The sequence below is a fragment of the Danio rerio genome, chromosome 16, assembly GCF_052040795.2.
Source record: "Danio rerio strain M-AB ecotype USA chromosome 16, GRCz13ab, whole genome shotgun sequence".
In the NCBI taxonomy this organism is placed as follows: Eukaryota; Metazoa; Chordata; class Actinopteri; order Cypriniformes; family Danionidae; genus Danio; species Danio rerio.
In genome coordinates this window covers 31,955,844-31,977,425 of record NC_141036.1, presented here as the reverse complement: position 1 = coordinate 31,977,425, position 21,582 = coordinate 31,955,844, and the positions used below count along the sequence as shown (strand labels likewise).

The 21,582-nt window shown below is 39.1% G+C and overlaps 1 protein-coding gene across 2 annotated transcripts; it reads left to right on the top strand.

Annotated features, from left to right (window-relative positions):
- Positions 1-3,659: 3,659 nt before the first annotated feature.
- Positions 3,660-20,950, top strand: nacad (NAC alpha domain containing). 2 transcript variants are annotated; one of them, XM_087287140.1, is made up of 9 exons: positions 3,660-3,936; positions 10,791-15,488; positions 15,575-15,826; positions 15,920-16,005; positions 17,925-17,996; positions 18,099-18,245; positions 18,375-18,506; positions 18,658-18,780; positions 20,833-20,950. In XM_087287140.1, the coding sequence occupies exons 1-9, from the start codon at positions 3,852-3,854 to the stop codon at positions 20,845-20,847; spliced, it is 5,610 nt and encodes a 1,869-aa protein (XP_087143266.1). In that variant the 5' UTR covers positions 3,660-3,851; the 3' UTR covers positions 20,848-20,950. The 2 variants fall into 2 exon arrangements, with proteins under 2 accessions (XP_087143266.1, XP_087143265.1); XM_087287139.1 differs by having other exon boundaries at positions 15,917-16,005.
- The last annotated feature ends 632 nt before the right edge of the window (positions 20,951-21,582 follow it).

Here is a 21,582-nt window from a genome sequence, read left to right as displayed (position 1 = left end):
AACCATTTATTTGCTTTTGGCACAGAAATACATACACATGCGACATCAGACTAAGCAAACAGTTACAACGAGCTGCAATTTTGTGTAAGTGACATATTGCTGGATCATTATCCCACATTCACTTTCTGTAAAAATCAGAGAAGAGCTGCTGCTGCTGCATGGGATGGTGTTCAAACAAAATTATTACTAATGAGTCCTGATTATGGCTGTAATGATTCATCTTGACTAATCGCATGCAAAATAAAGGTCGTTTTTACAAATGTATTTATAAAATATACTCACCGGCCACTTTATCAGGTACACCTGTATACTGCGCATTAACGCAAGTTTCTAATTAGCCAATCACATGGCAGCAACTCCATGCATTGAGGCATGTAGACATGGTCAAGACGATCTGCTGCAGTTCAAACCGAACATCAGGATGGGGAAGAAAGGTTATTTAAGTGACTTTGAACGTGGCATGGTTGTTGGTGCCAGACGGGCTGGTCTGAGAATTTCAGAAACTGCTGATCTTCTGGGAATTACACACAAAACCATCTCTAGGGTTTACAGAGAATGGTTAGAAAAAGAGAAGTGATCCAGTGAGTGGCCTTGTTGATGCCAGAGGTCAGAGGAGAATGACCAAACTGGTTCCAACTGATTTAGCACAAATTGACATTATGTCAATATAGCCTACCTGAGTATTGTTGTTGACCATATCCATCCCTTTATGACCACAGTGTGCCCATTTTCTGATGGCTACTATCAGCAGGATAATGTGCCACGTAAAAAAGCATGAATCATCTCAGACTGGTTTTCTCTAAAATGACAATGAGTTCAATGTACTCAAATGGCCTTCACAGCCACCAGATTTCAACCCAATAGAGCACCTTTGGGCTGTGGTGGGACAGGAGATTCACATCATGGATATGCAGCCGACAAATCTGCAGCAACTGTGTCATGCTAGGAGTATTTCCATTACCTTGTTGAATTTATGCCACGAACGATTAAGGCAGTTCTGAATGCAAAAGGGGGTCTGGTACTAGTAAGGCATACGTAATAAAGTAGGCAAATAGGCACTATTTGTGTAAATAGGCACACATATACTTCTGTATACTTTTTTAAAAATAAATGTGTATATATTTAGTTAAATTGATGTGTGTGTGTGTGTGTGTGTGTGTGTGTGTGTGTGTGTGTGTGTGTGTGTGTGTGTGTGTGTGTGTGTGTGTGTGTGTGTGTGTGTGTGTGTGTGTTCATATATACATAGCAAACTTGAACAGGAAAAACAAAGTTATTAAGAAAACATAAACTTTTATTTTGTATTAATCGTTTAACAGCACTTGTCCAAATGATAAATAAATATCTGTCTTTGGAAAAAATTGAGCTTTATCTACATCATTATTACCTTTTTTTAACATGCCCTAAGCATGTTCATGTAGGGCAGTGGTCACCAAACTTGTTCCTGGAGGGCCGGTGTCCTGCAGATTTTAGCTCCAACCCTAATCAAACACACCTGAACAAGCTAATCAAGGTCTTACTAGGTATACTTAAAACATCCAGGGAGGTGTGTTGAAGCAAGTAAGAGCTAAACCCTGCAGGGACCCAGGCCCTCCAGGACCAGGATTGGTGACCCCTGGTCTAGGGCAAAAGGATCCCATCAGATGATAAAATAAGTGGACACAAACTCACTTTTGAGCTGATGTTACTTATTGACACTTGTGATACTGTTCATCAGAAAATGCTTGTGTTATCTTCGATGCAGCAATCTACATAAAACTCTATATCTATATAAAAGTTAGTGCCCACACACGGCCTCAAAGTATCGTCAGGAACTTGTCGTCGATTCCAGTTGTAAGAACAACAAATAATAACTTGACTTCTAGTTGATCATTTGGAAAAGTGGCAGATACTTGCATCCCAATCATTACAAATACTGCAGAAGACCTATTGGAACCCACATGGACCCAAGATTCTCACAAAAATCAGTCAAGTTTGGTGAAGGAAAAATCATGGTTTGGGATTACATTCGGTATGGGGGCATGCGAGAGATCTGCAGAGTGGATGGCAACATCAACAGCCTCAGGTATCAAGACATTTGTGCTGCCCATTACATTACAAACCACAGGAGAGGGCAAATTCTTCAGCAGGATTGCGCTCCTTTTCAGACTTCAGGTTAAGGTTCTCCAGGATTGGGCAGCCCAAACACCAGACATGAACGTTATTGAGCATGTCTGGGGTAAGGAGGCATTTAAGATGAATCCAAAGAATCTTTATAAACTCTTGGAGTCCTGCAAGGACACTTTCTTTGCCATTCCAGATGATTTTATTAATGTTTTTTGAGTCATTCTAGAGATGTGTGGATGCAGTCGTCTAAGCTCATGAGAGTCATACATTAATTCTTTTCCACAGCACCATGACTTTATATTCTATACTGCACGTTATGTTTGTTAAGTGACAAGACTTGTGTCTAAGCAAAGTCAGACCTTACTGACCTGATTAAATTATTAAAAATCAAGGCATGATCATAGTTTATTTTGGTAAAATAAGTGTAATCTAGAGGCCTTTGTTCATATAAGCCACTTCTGATACCAAAACTTTCTACTAGAAGTCAAGTTATTATTTGCTGTTCCTAAAACTTGAATAGGGGACAAGACTTTGTCAGGTAGTGTGTGTGTGTGTTTTATTTATTTGTCATTGACCTTCATTTTATGCAACACCAAGAACTCTTAAAATGGCTTGCTTATGACAACAGTCATAATTCACTCAGTTATGTCATTTTAAATGCAAAGGTGACATAACATTTGAGATGTCTTCATGACAAGATGACATAACAAATACAACCCGTCATGGCATAAAGACACCTCAAACAATGTGCATTTAAAATGACAACATCACTTAATGACAACTGTCATAAGCATGCATAAAATCTGTCACATGTCTTATGAACACCCCTTTCAAGTAAAGTGCTACCGTTGCCTCCTTGTAATATTTAATCTCCGGCCAACACAAACATCTTTTCTAAGATGTTTACTGGCACAAGGACAAAAGACTGGACATCCTGTCACTCACAAGAGATCCCAGAAATAGCAATCCGCAAATGATCTAATTCCCAACAGACAAATACAAGTCCTGCCTTGTACAAGAAGCTATCTCATACACAATCTATTGCAGCTTTCATCACCATGCATGCTAATGCTTCTTTAAAAATCATGTTCAACAAATAAATCAGTTACAATAAACACTGTATCCAATAATCTCTCAAAACTAATCTACTAATCTCCCTAAACCTCTAGTTTTAAAGCAGTTCAGCACACCAAAACAACCAAACATCATCATATCCAGGCTACAAGTTCAGCTTAAATCATCCAAGTGCTTACAAGATTAGATTAGGTTTTTCAGTGCACATCATCTCTATCTTACATCCTGCTGTGTTTTGTATTACTGTCCCCCAGCCTCCAAGAGCATCCTGAAATCTGCTGACATCATTGTCCAAGACCCAGTTTCACCCAGAAGGGAGTGCAGGAGAAAAGGAGAGCGAGAGAGGGAGGGAATGAGGCAGCACAGCAGTGAGGAAGGGAGGGGTAATGAAACCTAGAGAGAGAGAGAGAGAGAGAGAGAGAGAGAGAGAAGGATTGAGGCGGGCTTCATCGTAATGAGAGAAAATACTGCAGCTCACGCTCACATTTCCCATGCTGCTACCAGCGTGGCTCTGCAGCCCCTCTCTCTCTCTCACGCACGCTGACATAAATGCACCAGAGTGAACACAGATCTGTATCTCTGCGCTGAGGAGGCAGCATCCAGTAGTTGTTTTTCTTCATCCTCAGTGTTTGCTGGCTCCTGTTTTTTAAGGCAGTGCGTCAGAGGCTGTGGATATGCCTGGTGAGAATGCACATCGCAGCGGCCCCACGCAGAGCCTTCTGGACTCTGGAGACTCACATTCAGAGCTACCAGGACCAGGTAAGCAAACACACACACACACACACATCACTGCATGCAACATGAGGGGTGTAAGAGTAGGAGTAACACAAAGGATGCTCGGATGATGACGCTGCTCATGTGTCTAATAGAATTATCTGCTCGGACGGTGAGCCAGAAATCAGGAACACATCCAGCCGCACCCATAAACATCCTCCAGCAGAGATCTAAAAGAGCATTGTGTGTGCTAAGTGGTTGTATTACACACACACACACACACACACACATACATACATACACACAAACACACTCCCTCTCTCTCTCCTCTTTCCTGCCTGCAATTACAAGAGCATGACACAGCATCACTCTCTCAGGACCCCAAGATACAGCATCATTCGAGATCAAGGCTGTTTAGGACAAGTGCATAGGAGTCCATAACATGCCTGCATGAAATGCATCTGATCTAATGTAATGTTAATCTGATGTGTTTGGTGAGGGGCACCGATATGTTAAGTAGGATAAACAATGGATAACGTTGTTACAAATTACTTAAATGCTGGTGTATATCTGAACTTCATTCAAGAGAGCATAATTAGATTTGAAATGAAGTGATGTTTTAAGCACATGATTTTAATCTTCTTTATCTTTTAATCTCCTTATACGTAAGGCTTATGTTGTTCATAATATTAATTAATTAATTAGTAAACAACGAGTACGCGTAGTGTGTATGGACAGTGCTCAGCATAATTGAGTACTCTCCATTTTGGAAATTAATATGTTCCATTTCTCAAAGAATATAAGCAATGTATTTTGGTGAATTTGAACAAAACAGATTTATTAAACAGATATATATATATATATATATATATATATATATATATATATATATATATATATATATATATATATATATATATATATATATAATATTTTAGCCACTAAACATCTTTAGAAATGAAAATATAATACATTTAAATTCAAGCAAAAAAAAAAAAAACAATTACAAACTGCAAAATTTCAACAACATTGTATATATTTTTTGTTTCTCTTGATTTTTGCTATTTTTAAAATGTTTTTTTGTATTTTTCTATAACATAAATTTGGGCTACTAATCTTTGAACCATTATTGTATGTTATTTTGTTAGATAAGTTCCAGACTTGGCTTCAGTAGTGACTAATCTAATGTACATGCACAAATGTAATATTGAAAAGCTTCCTATAGACAATAATACTTTAAATGAGAGAATTGTGAGGGGTTCACTCATCTCTGCTAAGCACTGTATATACGGTCTGTGTGAGAGAATGAGTGGAAAGATTGTCCTAAAAAATGTGTGACAGTTTGTCAGTACTATCTTTAGATGGTTGAACTAATAAGAACTAATACGAAAGGAGACCTGGGACCGAGTTCTTGTAAGAAAAAAAAAGTCTGTAGCTGTCTCGGCGAACTCTAAATCAAATATATTGCATCACAAAACTGTATGAGGCACAATAATGGTTGTGTTTAGCGGTGATAAGGGTGTGGTATTAGATAGCAGCCTGGAAAATGACAGCATCTTTTAAAGGCCCACCTGGTGATGATGCAGTTCTGTGTATGATTTGTATTGTCAGCATTAAAATTGAATTCATATTAATCTAATGGGCTCAGAAAGGAATTTGGTGCATTGGCTATAATACAACACACACACACACACACACTCCTTTATGTTTCATTTTCATTTATCTCTATTCAGATTTCATTGGTACTGAACTGGTATTGAATATTTAAAGGCACTTGAAAATAGCAAAGATGTTCTTTAATTGAATAATGTGTTGGCACAGTGGAAGAGCTAGATAAGCTGAGTGGATGTTGATCGAGTTTGCTTGGCCTGCTTCTATTCAGTCCCTCTCAATTACATCACATGCATACCGAAGGAATCAGATAGGTTGACATTAGATGATCAGACAATTGGGGTTAATTTGTCTGTGCTGAAGGCTGCTCTAGTTGAGCATTTGTGTTAATAAGGCCAGTTCCATATATAATCCATTATAGAACTTTTCACATTTAAAATAGTTCATGGCAACACTGTGGCGGAGTGGTTAGCACAATAGCCTCACAGCAAGAATGTCACTGGTTTGAGCCCCGGCTGGGTCAGTTAGCATTTCTGTGTGGAGTTTGCATGTTCTCCACTTGTTTACATGGGCTCCCTCCAGGTGCTCCGGTTTCCCAAAAAAACCAAAGACATGCGGTACAGGTGAATCGTGCATGCTAAATTGGCCATAATGTGTGTACATGTCAGAGTATATGGGTGTTTCCCAGTACTGGGTTGTGGCTGGAATGGCATCCACTGCTTAAAACATATGCTGGATAAGTTGGCGGTTTATTCCGCTGTGGCAACCCCTGATTAATAAAGAGACTAAGCCGAAAAGAAAATGAATGAATGAAATAGTTCATTGTAAACCCCGGGCAAACAATCTTGCGCCACGTTTCACACTGCTCATAACTGACCCGAGGTTAACAGTTAATCTTTTTTGTATGGTAAAATTTTACACTATAAAGAAAATCAGGAGGTTTAAAACAATTATTATTTTGCAACTACTGTAGTTCAACAAAGTTTTTGTGTTTACTCCGTTTCTCTCCTCAAAATATTACTGGAAATGTTGAGGGGATTTGTTTGACCCAAACTTGACTTCAACATTTGAAAGATTATAATATTGGCTAGTCAATTAGCCATCATGAATCGTGTGCCGACTTAATTTTAGGCTTCAAGCTAGAATATTACTTCAACTTTATTATATTGATGCTTGTCCAACATTTTAATAATTTCTCATTTTACACTGTGTACTTTTTACAAATATTGGGTTCAAATGCAGAATTTGAACACATATTGCAGATTGCTATCAAGTTTATCCTATAAATGGATTTTTTAGACTACAGTGTTAATTTTGACAGCAAATTTTGATTTAGTTATGATTTAATTCCATTTTAGTGTAATGGATCATTTTAGTTTTAGTCGACTAAATTTCATAATATTTTAGTAGACTAAATCTACTCTAGATTTAGTTGACTAAAGTATATTTGGTTTATTTACTTATACAAATAATACATGCAAACATACAAATAATGAATCTTCTTTTTCTCTCAGCTGTTGCCATGTCAATATAGTTTAATCAGACAGACAGATGCCCATATGGAAGACAATGTAATCGCATCCCACGTCTACTGTAGATCAGTTACTTTTCAAATGTGTGTGTGCATCATGCATCACACACCAAGATTAATTCTGACTGGATATAAACCAAAATTTGTCCCTCAATCACATTCTCATCTCATTTTTATTAGTCAACGAAAATGTCAGTATCTTTTTATTATAGTGTTGTCATCATCACTTAGTTTTTATTTAGTTTTCATCAGTAGAAACTTGTTCATCACGAAAAATATGACAAAAAATTGCATCAACGAATATAACACTGTTAGACTAAAGGATCTCCTCTTAAAGCTAATGCATATCCATCATATTTAGACATTGTGACAGTAAATACTGGTTTAGCAATGCAGAAATATATTAAAATAATTATTTTATGTCTAAGGCATACAGTTGTGAGGGATGTCAGTTGCTGCCAATCTAGCCGTAACATACTAACAAAGCATCAGTTCACATTGCACATGTTTGACATCACGATGTGGGATTTACACCATAACCCCAGTAAAAAGCAGTGCTAAACCACACTTTTGAAGTACAGGTGTTAAACCTACCTTCACCTGCATTTAGGATGGCAACAACACAGTGTTAAATGTAGAGTGAAAAGAACCCCTTGTGAATTTCTCAAGCAAAAAGCTTAAAGATTTGCAAGTTTTCAGCTGCGAAAGGATTTTCAAAGCCTTTTTTCTGTTGACAAGTTTCATATTGCAGCTGGCATGAGAGAGACCCGCCAAAGGGGAATCTATTGTTAAGCTAACAGGGATGTTTCATCATTTAGATTCACTTTTCTCCAAGGACTAAGCATTGTTCAGTCAACCATTGCTTCACAATTACAGAATTTGATGTTTTATATGGATTGAACACAGCTGCATTATATTGCTCAAAGGATTTAGTCAATATGAAAGCATATGATGTTTTAAACTCATGATTTATGATAAAGTTTTAAGATTTGGGATCCAAAGAGGTGAATTCTAGCGCCACTTACTCCTCCTGGCAAGCAGCAGGGGGTTAAGAGTGAAGGACACTCAAAAAGAGGTCAGATGCACATTTACACCCGTAATTCCATCTGTTGTTTTATTTGAGGAGGGCCGGGAGCAGGTGTAACTTGGAGCTGGACAAAGTGTGCAAAACCTGCACACACACTTCTGCCTTTCTCCATAGTGACTTTGCAACAAAGACCTCTCAGATTCATTGATTGCTCCAAAACAGTGCTGCCTTGTGCAGTAAACAGAATGTGTGACGTTATCTTTTTGAATCATGACTAAGCAGAACAATTAGCCTACAGTCTCACAAACATACACACATACATATACTGTTAAGTATGCGCGAGCATGAAAAATTTATCTCAAAAGGTTTGGCTGATGTGATGAACAGACAATGATAGACATTATTATTGCACAATAAGTTGGATCTGGCTTGTAGTGACGTTTTTAGGACACCAAGAAGAGAATAGTGGGAGGGTATAAGATGGTGATGCATTGAGGGAAAGCAGAGGCAGAGAGAGAGAGAGAGAGAGAGAAATTCAGAGAAAGTGAAACACGATATGAAGGGCAAATAAGACAGTGGCCTAATAAGAAAGGAAAAATACATGCAGCAATAAAAAATATATATGCAAGTGCATATAAATACAGGAAGATTGTGTGTCTGTATGTGTGCCTTGTATTCCTCAAAATGTAGGTGGTTTCCTGTGAGAGTTGGGTTTAGAAGTACGGTTGGGGTATATATACAGTTTGTGCAGTATAAAAATCATTACGTCTGTGGGAAATCCCAGCCTGATCTCACGAGGAAACGGAAGTATTTTACGTTTTGTCAGTTTAGTGGCTAATTCGTTCGATTTGTACGAGTTCAGTCGTATGAAAATATATGGTTTTAAAAAGGAGTGGCACCCAACCCCACCCATAACCCCAACCATCATTGGGTGATGAGCAAATCATACTAAAATTGTACGAATTAGCCACTAAATTAAAAATCTACGAATTGCCGTGAGATTGCGTTGGAGTTCGCCATAAAGTTGGCTGTACACGTGTGCATGTGTATGACATTTATATTTTAGTTCTGTAACCGAGCCTTCAGTTCAGCCATATGAAAATGTACGAGCATGGCACCCAACCCCACCCCTAACCCCAACCATCATTAGGTGTTGAGCAAATCATACTAAATAGTATGAATTAGATAATACAAATTCATACCAATTAGCCACTAAATCAAAAAGTTACGAATTGCCGTGAGATTGCGTTGGAAGTCCCCAAAAAATTAGCTATATACAGGTGTGCATATGTATGACATTGATATTTTAGGTCTGCAACCGTGCCTTTAAGTGTTATTGATGCTTTCATGTGCTCAGATTAATCTGCTTGCATCTTAAGTCTAAAATGTTGCAAAGGCAAACTTGAAGCTCCAAATAATACATCAGTATTTTCAAAAACCATGTTTTTTATACTTATTATATACAATATAATAGAAACACGCGGTTAACAATGTGAAAAGGATTATTAATGACAATAATAGCAATTTAGCCATTGTGAAACCAAGTCAGCAAGATGAGATTGTGCACTGACAAATATATATTAATAGCAGCTCCATTTTGCCATGGATTAAACTGTCAGATAATACATGCAGTGGGTGAAGAGCTAACAACTATTCTGTGCTAATCATGTTGCAAAAAAAAAAAAATCGACATTTACAAATGAAATACACTGAATTTTATGCATCAGTTGTGTATAATGAGCTCCATGATGACTATCACTGGCTGTATCATATGTCTACTGACTGTTGCAGCTATGCCAGCTGACAGTCCCACGCTTTTTAATAGTAAAAGTGTTAGATTTTTGAAAACTGTTATTTTATTTATTTTGAAAGGGTTATCTACATGTATTCAATTATACACATAGACAAATGTTTTGTCTATTCTTCTGTTTTTATACATGCAAATACATTGTGTGTGCATGCAGTGAGAAATCCAGAGGAAAAAGAGATTTCTGCTGACACTGCGGCATATTTAGCTCTCTTTAAAATCTGTGCTGTCACTCCATGTTTGCCATGCAGGCAAAAAGAGCCTTGTTTTCAAAAGACATCCAATTACTCTGTGGACATTAAAATGCTCCCCACGGAGCTGACCATTCATGCCTCTTCACACCCTGTCCCAAAACAGCCTCACTCTCTTGTATAAACCAAAATAGTTCAGTCATGATATCCTTAAGTTTGATCAGGGCTTGTGAACAAGCGAATGTACAAACACTAAATGTCTACCTATCAAAGTATTTTCAACAATTTCTTTTTTTTCGGCAGTATATCAAAGTATCTTTTTAGGATGCTGCTGCTAGTTGTCTTATGAGAATTTATTAATTTGTTTTGCTGTATTTATTGCATGCAGTCCACTTTAAAACAATTTATATAACTGTGGTTCAGATGACCTTTTGCAATATTGTGTTGAATAATTTACACAGTGACATTCAAGTGACACTACTAAGAGAAGTTTTATGTTTGGGGCAACACAGATGGCTTCAAAGATGGCTGGTTAAATTTTGATGTATCCACTTTATAATTCTTTGTTCACTTTTTAAACACTTTTATTAATGTTACTGTTAACACTGCTGTTTGCTGTAAAAAAAAAAAAAAACTAACAATGTTCATGCATGTGTGTAAGCCTGAATAAAATAATCTGTGAAGATTTTCATATATGCAACTAAACATTCTTTTTCCCCCTCAATCTTTTAGATCTGTCTGGACAAACATCCAGTTCTTCAGCTTCAACTCCTACAGACAGTGCCTCCAGTCCCTCTCCCAGCAGCCCTCCTAAACTCTCTCCATTATGTACTCCTTTTGGACCCCGCCTGGTGATGGCTAAACCAACAACTTCTCCTCGCCCACAACCTGAGGGTGCAAGTTTTGAATTTGAGGGTCATTTTGGGACTATGGGACGACCAATAGGGCGGTTTGGTAGAGGAGCATGCAGACGAGGTCCCATGAAAATGGAACGAATCAAAGTCCTAACTGGATCAGAAATTGAAAGTGACTTTCAGGAGCCAGAGACCATGGACTCAAGGGTGGTAATGGGACAAGAGGCACTGCTGAGAAATATGGAGACGCAGAGTGGAATGCTGCAAGAAAAACAAAGAGGTCAAGAAAAGTCTAGTTCAGTAAACCAGCCCACAGAAACCTCCAAGAAAAGCACTATTGGGCTAGATGAAAAAGCAAAGCTAGACACTGGTCAGGTGTGTCCTATTGTAGATCAGGGTAAGAGTGTGACTTCAGAGCCAGAACAGGAGAAAGCCTTAGGTCAGATACTTGAATGTCAAGTTCTAGAGTCCAAAGTGAGAGATGCCGAATCGACAGACAGCAGTACTCTTTTCCCAGAAAATGAGGAAGAACCGCTGTCTTTATCTCAGGGTGAAGTGCCTTCCTTGTCATTTTCCGAACCTCCCTACATTGTTGACCCACAGCGCATTGGTGTACTGCCAGGACTTGATCCAGATCGCTACTATACAGCCCCTTCCACCCCCATTAAGATGGCTTATTGCTCACATCTTAAGCAACCATGGCGCCCAGGGAGCCCGAGCCAATGTCCAGGTTCTCCAACTGATGAGTCTGACCTATGTTCCCCTCCAACCTCTCCCTCTGGCTCCTACATTACCGCTGAGGGAGGCAGCTGGACCTCGTACACCTCCAGCACCTCCCACTCTTGTTCCCCAAACTTAACAGCTGAGGCAGAGTTACAAGATGCTCCTGCTTGCTATGTAGGCTCCCTGTCAGAGATCGGCGATGACCTTGGAGACGAGTTTACTACCAATTATAAAGATGCTTGCCTGGGTAAGCCAGAATTGCCAGAGTTGCTTGAAAATGTGGCCTGTAAGGTAAATATACTTACAAGAGATGCCTGTAGGCCTCATTGGGTGACAGAACATGTTTCCACACAAGAGAGAAGCAGCAAGAAAGATAGAGACTGCCAGCAGGACACAGAAATTTCTGAGGGCTCTCCGAGGGCTAGAACTCCTGATGCAACACAAGCAATTAATGATCCATATCACAGTCTTGAAATGGATTTCAATGCCTGTTTCTCAGAGCCATCTGTGAGCCTAGATCCTGCTCTAACATTAGAAGATAATGCAGCTTCTGCACTTGATGCAGAAAGCAAAACCCCTGTCACTCACTCTCCAGAGACTATAGACAGTAATAGTTCATATCTCGAGATAGGATCCTCTTTTCCTCTGTTCCACGGCTACTCTAGGGATGATGGGCCTGAGAGTGATGCAATGATTCCTGCTTCTATGTTGCCTTTTCATGGAAGTCTGATATTCCAGGCAGATTCCATGGATATAACCTTGTTCCCCACAGATGATGAACAGGGGAATGATGTTGATGCCTATGCTGCTGGTGAGGAGGAGGCTGATGTAGATGAGTATGATGATGAGTATGATGAAGATGAGTGTGACGAAGAAGATGTGGATAATGACAACAATGCAGAGCAGCAAGAAGCAGCTAATAGGGGTGAAAGGGGAGTAGAAGACCAGAATGAGGATGATACCTCTGCATCCTTTTTAAATTCCCTTTCAGAGAACTCAATAAATGAGGGTGTAGATGAATCCTTTGCTTATCAGGATGACACTGAGGAGTCAATTGATTCCACGTCTTATAATGGGGATGAAGATGATCATCTGTACAGCACAGAGAAGCATGCAGAACTCTCACAAAAATTTCCTGGGCCAGACGAACCTGACCAGTCAGTAAGCCATGCGAAGCCTGAATCCTCTGGCAGTGAGAGTGAGATGGAGATATCCTCTGGATCATCTGAGCTTCCACATGCAGAACTACATGAGGATATGGCAGAGAGTAATGTTCGTGATGAGAGCAAAATCATACAACTTTCAGAAACAAAGCCGCTAAAGGGTGAGATTTCAAGAGAATTGACTGCACAGATCAAAACAAAAGATGAGGAAGGCAAAGAGAGTAGAGATTCCTCAACATCAGAGAAAGCACAGCCGGCCCCCACAGATAATCCAACATCAGCTGTTTCCCAGGACAAGCTAAAACAAAATGAAACTACAATGGATTCTTCTTTGGAAGGAGCTACAGCTGCTGACACATCCTATAAGACTAATGCAGATGGTTGCCAACAATTGGATCAGAAACTTGGAAATAGCATGGAGCTAACTTATATATCATTGCAGCCAACTGAAACTGCAACCAATGACCTAAACAAGGGAGTTCCCCAACTAACATATCTGGATGAATGCAGCCCCACAAACATTCCAGTTTGTGCCTATCCTGAACTGTGTGACATGGCAGATAACTTGAGTTCAGCTGATGTTTTACAATTTGAACGTCCCATGAATCAAGATAATCTGACAGAAAATCAACCTGCCAATGATGATGTAAACCATGGTTCTCAAAACATGTCATGTTCCACGTACAGCAGGCTTGTCATTTCACCCAAGAAAGAGAACTCTGAGAGCAGCCTGACAGAAAGGCACCTTTATTCAGACAGTTGGACACCTAGAGATCCCTTGTCTTTAAGTGAATGCTGTGACTTTGAGGCTGAAAATCTTTTAATGTGTGAGATAGCTAGATCAGTGCACAGTAAAGGTTTGTCTGTTGCTCATAACATTGCTGCTGGAGAAGACATCATGGGTGATGATGAGGACAACAACCGATATTGTGACCTTCCAGAGAAGATGGCAGACATAGATGTTGGGGTGGTTGAGTCAAACATTGCCAGTTGGAGATCGATCCAAGATCTTTCAGAAGCAGGAGGAGGTGAAGATGATGCAAATAACCTTCAAAATCCAGAGAGCAATGCACTCATACACTGCAGTTCTGAAAAAAGCCTGGTGTCATCATGGAATGATCCAGAAAAAACTTGCACACCCTTAATTCCGTCAGAACTTGCATTGAATATGCTTTCAAATGATGGGAAAGATGTGAAGGATCAAACTCCAAATGCAGATTTTAACATTCCAGAGGATTTATCTACAGACAAATTAAGAAAGGAAAGTACTGAAGTAGATTCTGATCAATCTAGGGATCTTGAAACTTGTGGTACATTAACATCAATCATTTCACCAGAGTGCACTGGCCTTTGTGGATCTTCCAAAAATGTAATTTCTAAACCGTCTGATTACCTTGCTCCAATTCAGAGTCTGTCAAATTCTCAGCAAATTACCCCACCAGACTCCATCTCAGAAAACAAGCTTGCTTTCAACTTGCAAGGAGGATCATTTGGCACCTTCACATTCAGAAAGAAACCAACTGATATAAAGATTGTTGCCACCTCAGAAGCCACAATTGTTCAACACACTTCTGTTTCGCATAAAGAGACATCAAATTACAATGACGTTGTGGGGGAGAAAGTAATTCAATTAATACCAAACGTCAAAAATGAAACAGCAAGTGGTGAATCTAAAAGCACTGAGAGAAAACTTCTTGATCAAGTGACAACTGGCCTTCCTAATCAAGAAAAAGATAAAGTTGAGCAACATAAGAAGGGAAAGAGGGAAACAAAAGCCCGTCAAAAGAAGGGGGTGCAAGATTTTAAAGAGAATGTTTTGTATCAGGAGCAGAACAAAATGCCTGATGGTGATTCACATAAATCAGGTCTTTCTCAAGCAGAGTGTAATGAGGCAACACCAAAAACTGCACAGAATGCTAATTTAGGTCATGACACAAAACCAAAGGTAATTGATGCACTTAAAACCAACACTGCAGTTTCAGACTCAATGGAGAATGAAAAGACCCAGTGCCAAAAAAAGAAAATGAAGACTACAAGTAATCAAACTCCAAGCTTTGATATATTTTCAGTGAAAGAGGAAATTGGTAAAACTCCACAGAACAAAGATGTCTCTTTAGCAGAGAGAACCGAACCTGTTCAAAAACCAGAACAATCAATTTTTTACTCCCCTGACTCTAGCTGCATTGATCTAAAAGAATCTCTTCATACAGAGCCAGTGGTAGCAACTCAGACAGCAGACGTTACAAAGACAGATGAGCAGAAAGAACTTCCAGACAGTTCTTTGGGCAGAGCAAGTTTGACGGAAAGCACAAGAGACATTAATGACAATCATGTAGGGGCCAGTTCATCCCTTAGGGTGGACAGCTCAAAACAAGACAGGGTCTCTCCCAAATGTTTATCCACAGTTGTCCAGGAGGAGGATCTCTCTACTCCTATTCAGGAGTCACAGCCCATCCAAGATATCTCCCAAACATCTGCAGGCTTTTCACGTATTCAACCACCTTCAAACAAGCTTAGTCAGCCTGTCTCTCAAAGTTCCCTCCAAACAACTGCAATAAGCAGTATGGATTTAGCAGCATGGGAATCTGAGGAATCAACAATGACTCAGTTTCCAATTCAAGACACATGCAACCATGAAAGTGAACGAACAGCCATGACAGCAATCCCATGCAGACATGAGAACTTTGCAGGTAATATTTTTCTTTTCTGTACTTGCTTCATCCAATGAAAGCGATAGTATTTAACATTATACATGTAATGTGTTTTTCTTGAGTAGTGTGTATGGAACATCGAACAGAACAGTCACAGTCTACAACATCTATTGGGCAAACAGACAATACTTGTGTCCTAAGAACACTGAATCGGTTGGATGAAAGAGAGACCCTTCCCTGCATCCGGCCAAGACCAGATTCCTTGGTGAAAACCCAGCAAAAGCAAGCTGAGAGACAGAGCATAGAGCGGGACATGTGTCCAATTACCTACAGATCAAAAGATCCAGATGATATGGATCTTCCCTTTAAAAACAACAGTAGGTGGATCATCTGTTTTAGCCACAAGGCATCAGCATCTTTATCAAGAAGCAAGTCAAAAAGTATGAATTTTTACTTTCTGTTTTTAGTAGGTTCTGGTAATGAAACAGACAGTGATGGTTCAGTGCCTGAGCTAGAAGAACCCAGTGGGACAATGCTGAGACCCTCAAATCCACCGGTGAGCAGTAGATTGATAATCCATCTTCATAAACTGAAGTACAAGTAGATTGATAATCCATCTCCATGAACTGAAGTACAGATTAACTTAATTTCTTAACATTATATTAAATGTTTTCTTCTACTCTGAGTAACCCAATAAAATTCAGAGTCTCTTATGTAAAGACTGAAAGGCTATTGAGTAAATGGAAAATAATGTACAGTACACCAAAGTTTATGATGTGGTCAAGACAAGAGAAATGTGCAGCCATTAGGTTTGGGTCGATAGATGATGCCATCGTCCATTGCCAATGGCTGATAGACATCACGATGCTGAGCCGGCATCACGATACTCCGCCACCCCGCAGCAACCCGTTCGCGAAAATACACTCTTAGTCCTTGTTTACACTAATACGTCTTAGTTTTAAAATGCCATTTTAGCACAAAAACGATCCAAGTCCACATTGGCATTCCATCTAGCATTTCTGAAAACCTCTCTTTCCACATTATACCGCTATAAATGCACATCACGTAACCACACACACAAACACACAAATACATACATACGCAGTCATGCGCTGCAGCGTACGTGCCAGTCTGACCTCCAGCAGTCTTGAGCATAAAACCCTAAAGAGCAGTGCACGTCGGACAGTTTTCCAAGGATGGACTGCTGGATCGCATCTCACTATAGTTGATAAGTGTGATGTTTAATTAATCTTATCTCTATCCCACAACTCTTCAGTCTTTTGAATCTATCAGGTTATGTGTCACAGCATTTACAGTTACACTGCTTCAATCTTTTGCTTTCACGCTTGTACTTAGCTATTTTAGTGAAAACCTCAGATACTGTTGGTTGGTTCTTGTTGGTTGTGAACCATTTTTACCGACAACGTTTGTTGGCACCATTATAATAACACAGATCCCTCAGATCCTTTGCCTATGCATGCCAGAGTCCAGCGGAAAAAGTGATTGACAGGTGGCAATTTGTGTGTAACTTATCTTTATTTATTTATGACTTGGAAAGGGGTAAAACCATGCGGGTCAGGTAGTTGAAACGGTATGCTACAAAAAATTAACTCGTTACGAATTAATTAATTATCCATAAACAATTAATTCACCGCCACCTATGACGACAATGCCATCATCCATCGCAAAGTTTCACATTAAACATCGTACAATGCCAAATTGGTCGACATCACCCAACCCTACTGGCCATTAAGACTGGCCATTACAACTAGCCTTTGCACTATTTTCTAATAGTTCAACAGACTAAAAATAATTATCTGAATTATTACAGTTGCTACATCTAAAGAAATGGTTCAGATGTTGTATTTCAAGACAGACATTTGTCAGTTTTTTTTTGTCCTCAAGCCCTCAAAACCAGAGTGTGTGTAGAACAAGTTTCTTAAACATATCATTCAAACCCTTAATTTAAAAAAGTGGAAATTGTTCGGAGTAGTAGTATGGAATTGTAATATGGTTAAGACATAACAGGAACAACTTTAGTTGTTTATTTGAAATAAATGTATTCCTTACAATGTTCATCAGCCAATCATAATACATTTAGCTGATAACATTATTGTATCTACTTGTTCTTAACTCAAGTAATAGTTCCATACTGACCATAGCAGTAACGTAAAACCTTTTGCCATCTTCTTTATTAAACATACTTACACACATGTAAAACAACTCTCATTTTAGCATGTATTTTGTCAAACCAGATTCTTTAACTCATTTTAAAGAATTAAATTCAGCATGAATAAAAAAACAGCAGTCCACCACCGAACATCAAATTCAGAGACATCCACAAAGATGTACATTTGTGAGGATCATTGCAAATAAATATTTTATGCAGTGTTTCTAGGTGAATGTGTAGCGACTAAACAATGCTAGGTTGTATAATGGTGTCTTTTAACTTCATATCTTCATCTGATCTCTCAGTTATCACCCTCTCCTGTTGATGAGTCAGTGAGCAGAGCCAAGCAAAGTCGAAGTGAGAAAAAAGCACGAAAGGTAAGACCAGACATCCACAATGGTTTCATGCCACTTTAAGACTCACTGTGATTTGCATATCTGACCTGCTCTTTTCCCCCATGTGGTTGTTATCACTACAAGGCAATGTCAAAGCTTGGACTAAAACAGATCCACGGAGTGACTCGCATCACTATTCGGAAGTCCAAGAACATTCTCTTCGTCATTACACGTCCAGATGTGTTCAAAAGCCCTGCCTCAGATATATACATAGTCTTTGGAGAGGCCAAGGTTTGTATTTTAAAATATAAGATTGTCCAAATGCCAGCTGCAATGGCACAGAATTCCTTAAAAGATGAATGCCTATATATTTATCTTGATCTTTGTTGACTGAGCTTTCCATCTCTCTTTCTTTGTAAGATCGAGGACCTTTCACAGCAGGTGCACAAGGCAGCGGCAGAGAAATTTAAGGTTCCTCTTGACCACTCGCCTCTACCATCAGATATTACCCCAAGCTTAACTATAAAAGAAGAGAGCGAAGAAGAAGAGGAGGTACAAATCCTTCCTTTATACTTTGAAAGGAAAAGATCACTGCAAATTAATGTTCTGTCATTACGTTGGTGTAAATTCAAACATTCTTTCGTGGAAGAAATGATAATGTACTGAAATATTGACAGAACTAACCTCATTCTCTGTTTAAAAGTTGGACGAAGGTGGACTGGAACAAAGAGATATCGAGCTGGTGATGGCACAAGCCAATGTGTCTCGAGCTAAAGCAGTCCGTGCACTGCGCCACAACAAGAATGACATTGTCAATGCCATTATGGTGAGACATTGGTTACATATATTGCCTATTAAGCACATATAACTGACAGTATTTGTAAAAGATACAGTGTAATAGTGAGTAATAGTTACACCAGATTGTGTCCAATTCAACATGCTAAAACATTGCTGTCACACCTCCTGATGTTATTCTAGAGGGATTTGAACCATTGGAAGCATGCACAAGTATCCTAAAGACTGCAGTATTTAATTTCAGTTGCTATAGAGCAGTGGTTCTCAAACTGTGGTACGTGTACCACTAGTGGTACGCAGGCTTCCTTCTAGTGGTACGCGGAGTAATAAAATATGTCATGTATATGCTACATATTTCAAAATTTAGCAAAAAGTTTGTATATAATATGCCATATATGACATATAGCCTATATTTCTGAGGTAATCTGCCACGTTTTTTTTAACTGTGCAGAGTTGTACCTGCTTTACTGGGCCTACTACGCTACTTTATTTCAATACTGCTCATTTTGGTGGTACTTGGAGAGACAATTTTTTTCTGGGGTGGTACTTGATGAAAAAAATTCGAGAACCACTGCTATAGAGGTTTACTTGTTTACTAGATGACCAGTTACACTCATAAACCTCACTCCCATGTAATAATAATATTAATAATAATAATTTCTTACAGTTATAAAGCACTTTTCAAGACACTCAAAGTGCTTAGCACATTTTTAGGGGATTTCCTCATCCACCATCAGTGTGCAGCATCCACGTGGATGACGCGACGACTGCCATATTGCGTCAAACCACACACCAAAGATGGAGGATGAGACAGAGTAATGAAGTAAACTATGATATGGGGATGGTTAAGAGGCCATGATGGACAGAGGCTAATGGGCAATTTGGCCAAGATGCCGGGGTTAAACCCCTACTATTTTTCCAATGACATCCTGGGATTTTTAAGATAAAGTCACAACCGGGTTACACCATCGAATTTCTGGACCTCCCGTTTAACACCCTATCCAAAAGACGGCACTCACTGAGCAGTATAGAGTCCCCATCATTATACTAGGGCATTAGGACCCACACAGAGCATAGGCTGAGCGCCCCCTCCTGGTCTCATTAACACAACTTCTGGCAGCAACCTAGTTTTCTTATTTCATCTTCCATCCAGGTACTGACCAGGCACAGCCCTGCTTAGCTTCAGTGGGCGACCATGTGAAAATCGCTGAGAGCGAGTTGCCAACAAGGCATTTGGGGCATGTTACTAATTTAACATTGGATTGAAATAGCCATTTCCATAATTGGCAGTTGGTGTGCTAACAAGAATGCTAAAGATTCAAATATAATTCACTAGTGCACCTCCTGTGGCCAGTGGAGTGAGGTTTACTTGCAAAACTCTTACTAGCTGGTCTCGGTTACAATTTCTTCCTAAACCTTAATCCCATCTGTCTCATGGCATCAATCAAACCCTTCTAATCTACTAATAAGATTCAAGTTGGCATTTCTACCTTCGGACATAGTTTCAATACCTAGTCCAAATGATAGACATACACACTAGATATCACATATGGACCCTGAGCATCGTCAATAGCGCCGCAACATTTGTACAGTGCTCATAGGACAAATGTCATTCAACCGCACTAGTCAAGACTAAAGCCAATCTGAAGATGCTGGACTTTTGTGCTGTATAAGGTGACGTCCGCGTTCCCACCCCAGTCCTGGTTGGTCCCACATTCATTTCAAAGGAGCGCTACCCTGTACTAAAATGGTGGCTCTATTGACGTATTCCTTCCAACAGAAACCAATAGCGTAGGTGACATCTAATGTAAATATCTATGGTCCAAATAACATGGATATTCTTTTGGATCTCTTATAGATATTTTTGCCATTTTAATTTTAAGAACATAATTTTCAATATATAAATATCAATACTTACTTTTATAATGGCGTTATATTTGTAATATTGCATATATTGATATTCACAAACTATTTGATATTCAGCTTCCATTTGATATTACCTGCACATAGGGCAATTGATCACAAACAGAAACAAGCCATTTGACTGGTATTGATATATTTCACTTTTTGTGTGTGTTCTCAGGAGCTGACCATGTGAGAGGAGCAGACATCTTTCCACCCCTTGCGTGTTTTCTTCCCCAAGTAATGCTGCTATATTGCACCTCCCAAACTCCTGCTGAAATAAATCTGTTACAACCAGAGCTGTTTGTTTCCCCCACATTATCCACAAATGACATAAATTCAACTTACTGAAAGAAATGTATCATCGTACATTTTGAATATACACATTTTTAAATATTGCCTTAATGGCTCAAAAGGTAGACCAGAGGATTGTAGGAATAAAATCTTTTGTCCTCAAAACTGATGGTTTGCATCTGACCTAAAGTATTTTAATACTTTCACCTAAGGTATATGTGCACGTATGCAGTCTCGCAAACAGAAATTGTAAAAACTGCACAAAAATTACACCAATCTTTATGGTGTAGAAGCATTTTTAAATTTTGCTGTTGGAGATATTACCATCCAATTTGGGATGATTTTGAGTCACATTGATTTGGCCGCAACCTTCTCTGTGTTTCAGCAAACGGGATGATTTTTGGTGACACCTTATTTTGATTTCAAGAAAATGCTTTGACAATTTTGTAAATTTCAGTAATACACTATGGGCAAATTTACAACCCTTTTGTTATGCTCGTGGCTGTTTTTGCCCTTTGACTTCCATTATAACCACATTTTTTGATTGCAAAGCCATAACCCCATGTAATCATGCTTTCTTGATTGTTGCTGGTTTTCCTTGTTGGGAGGTTGATCCTTCAGTTGCAGTGTAAAAAAA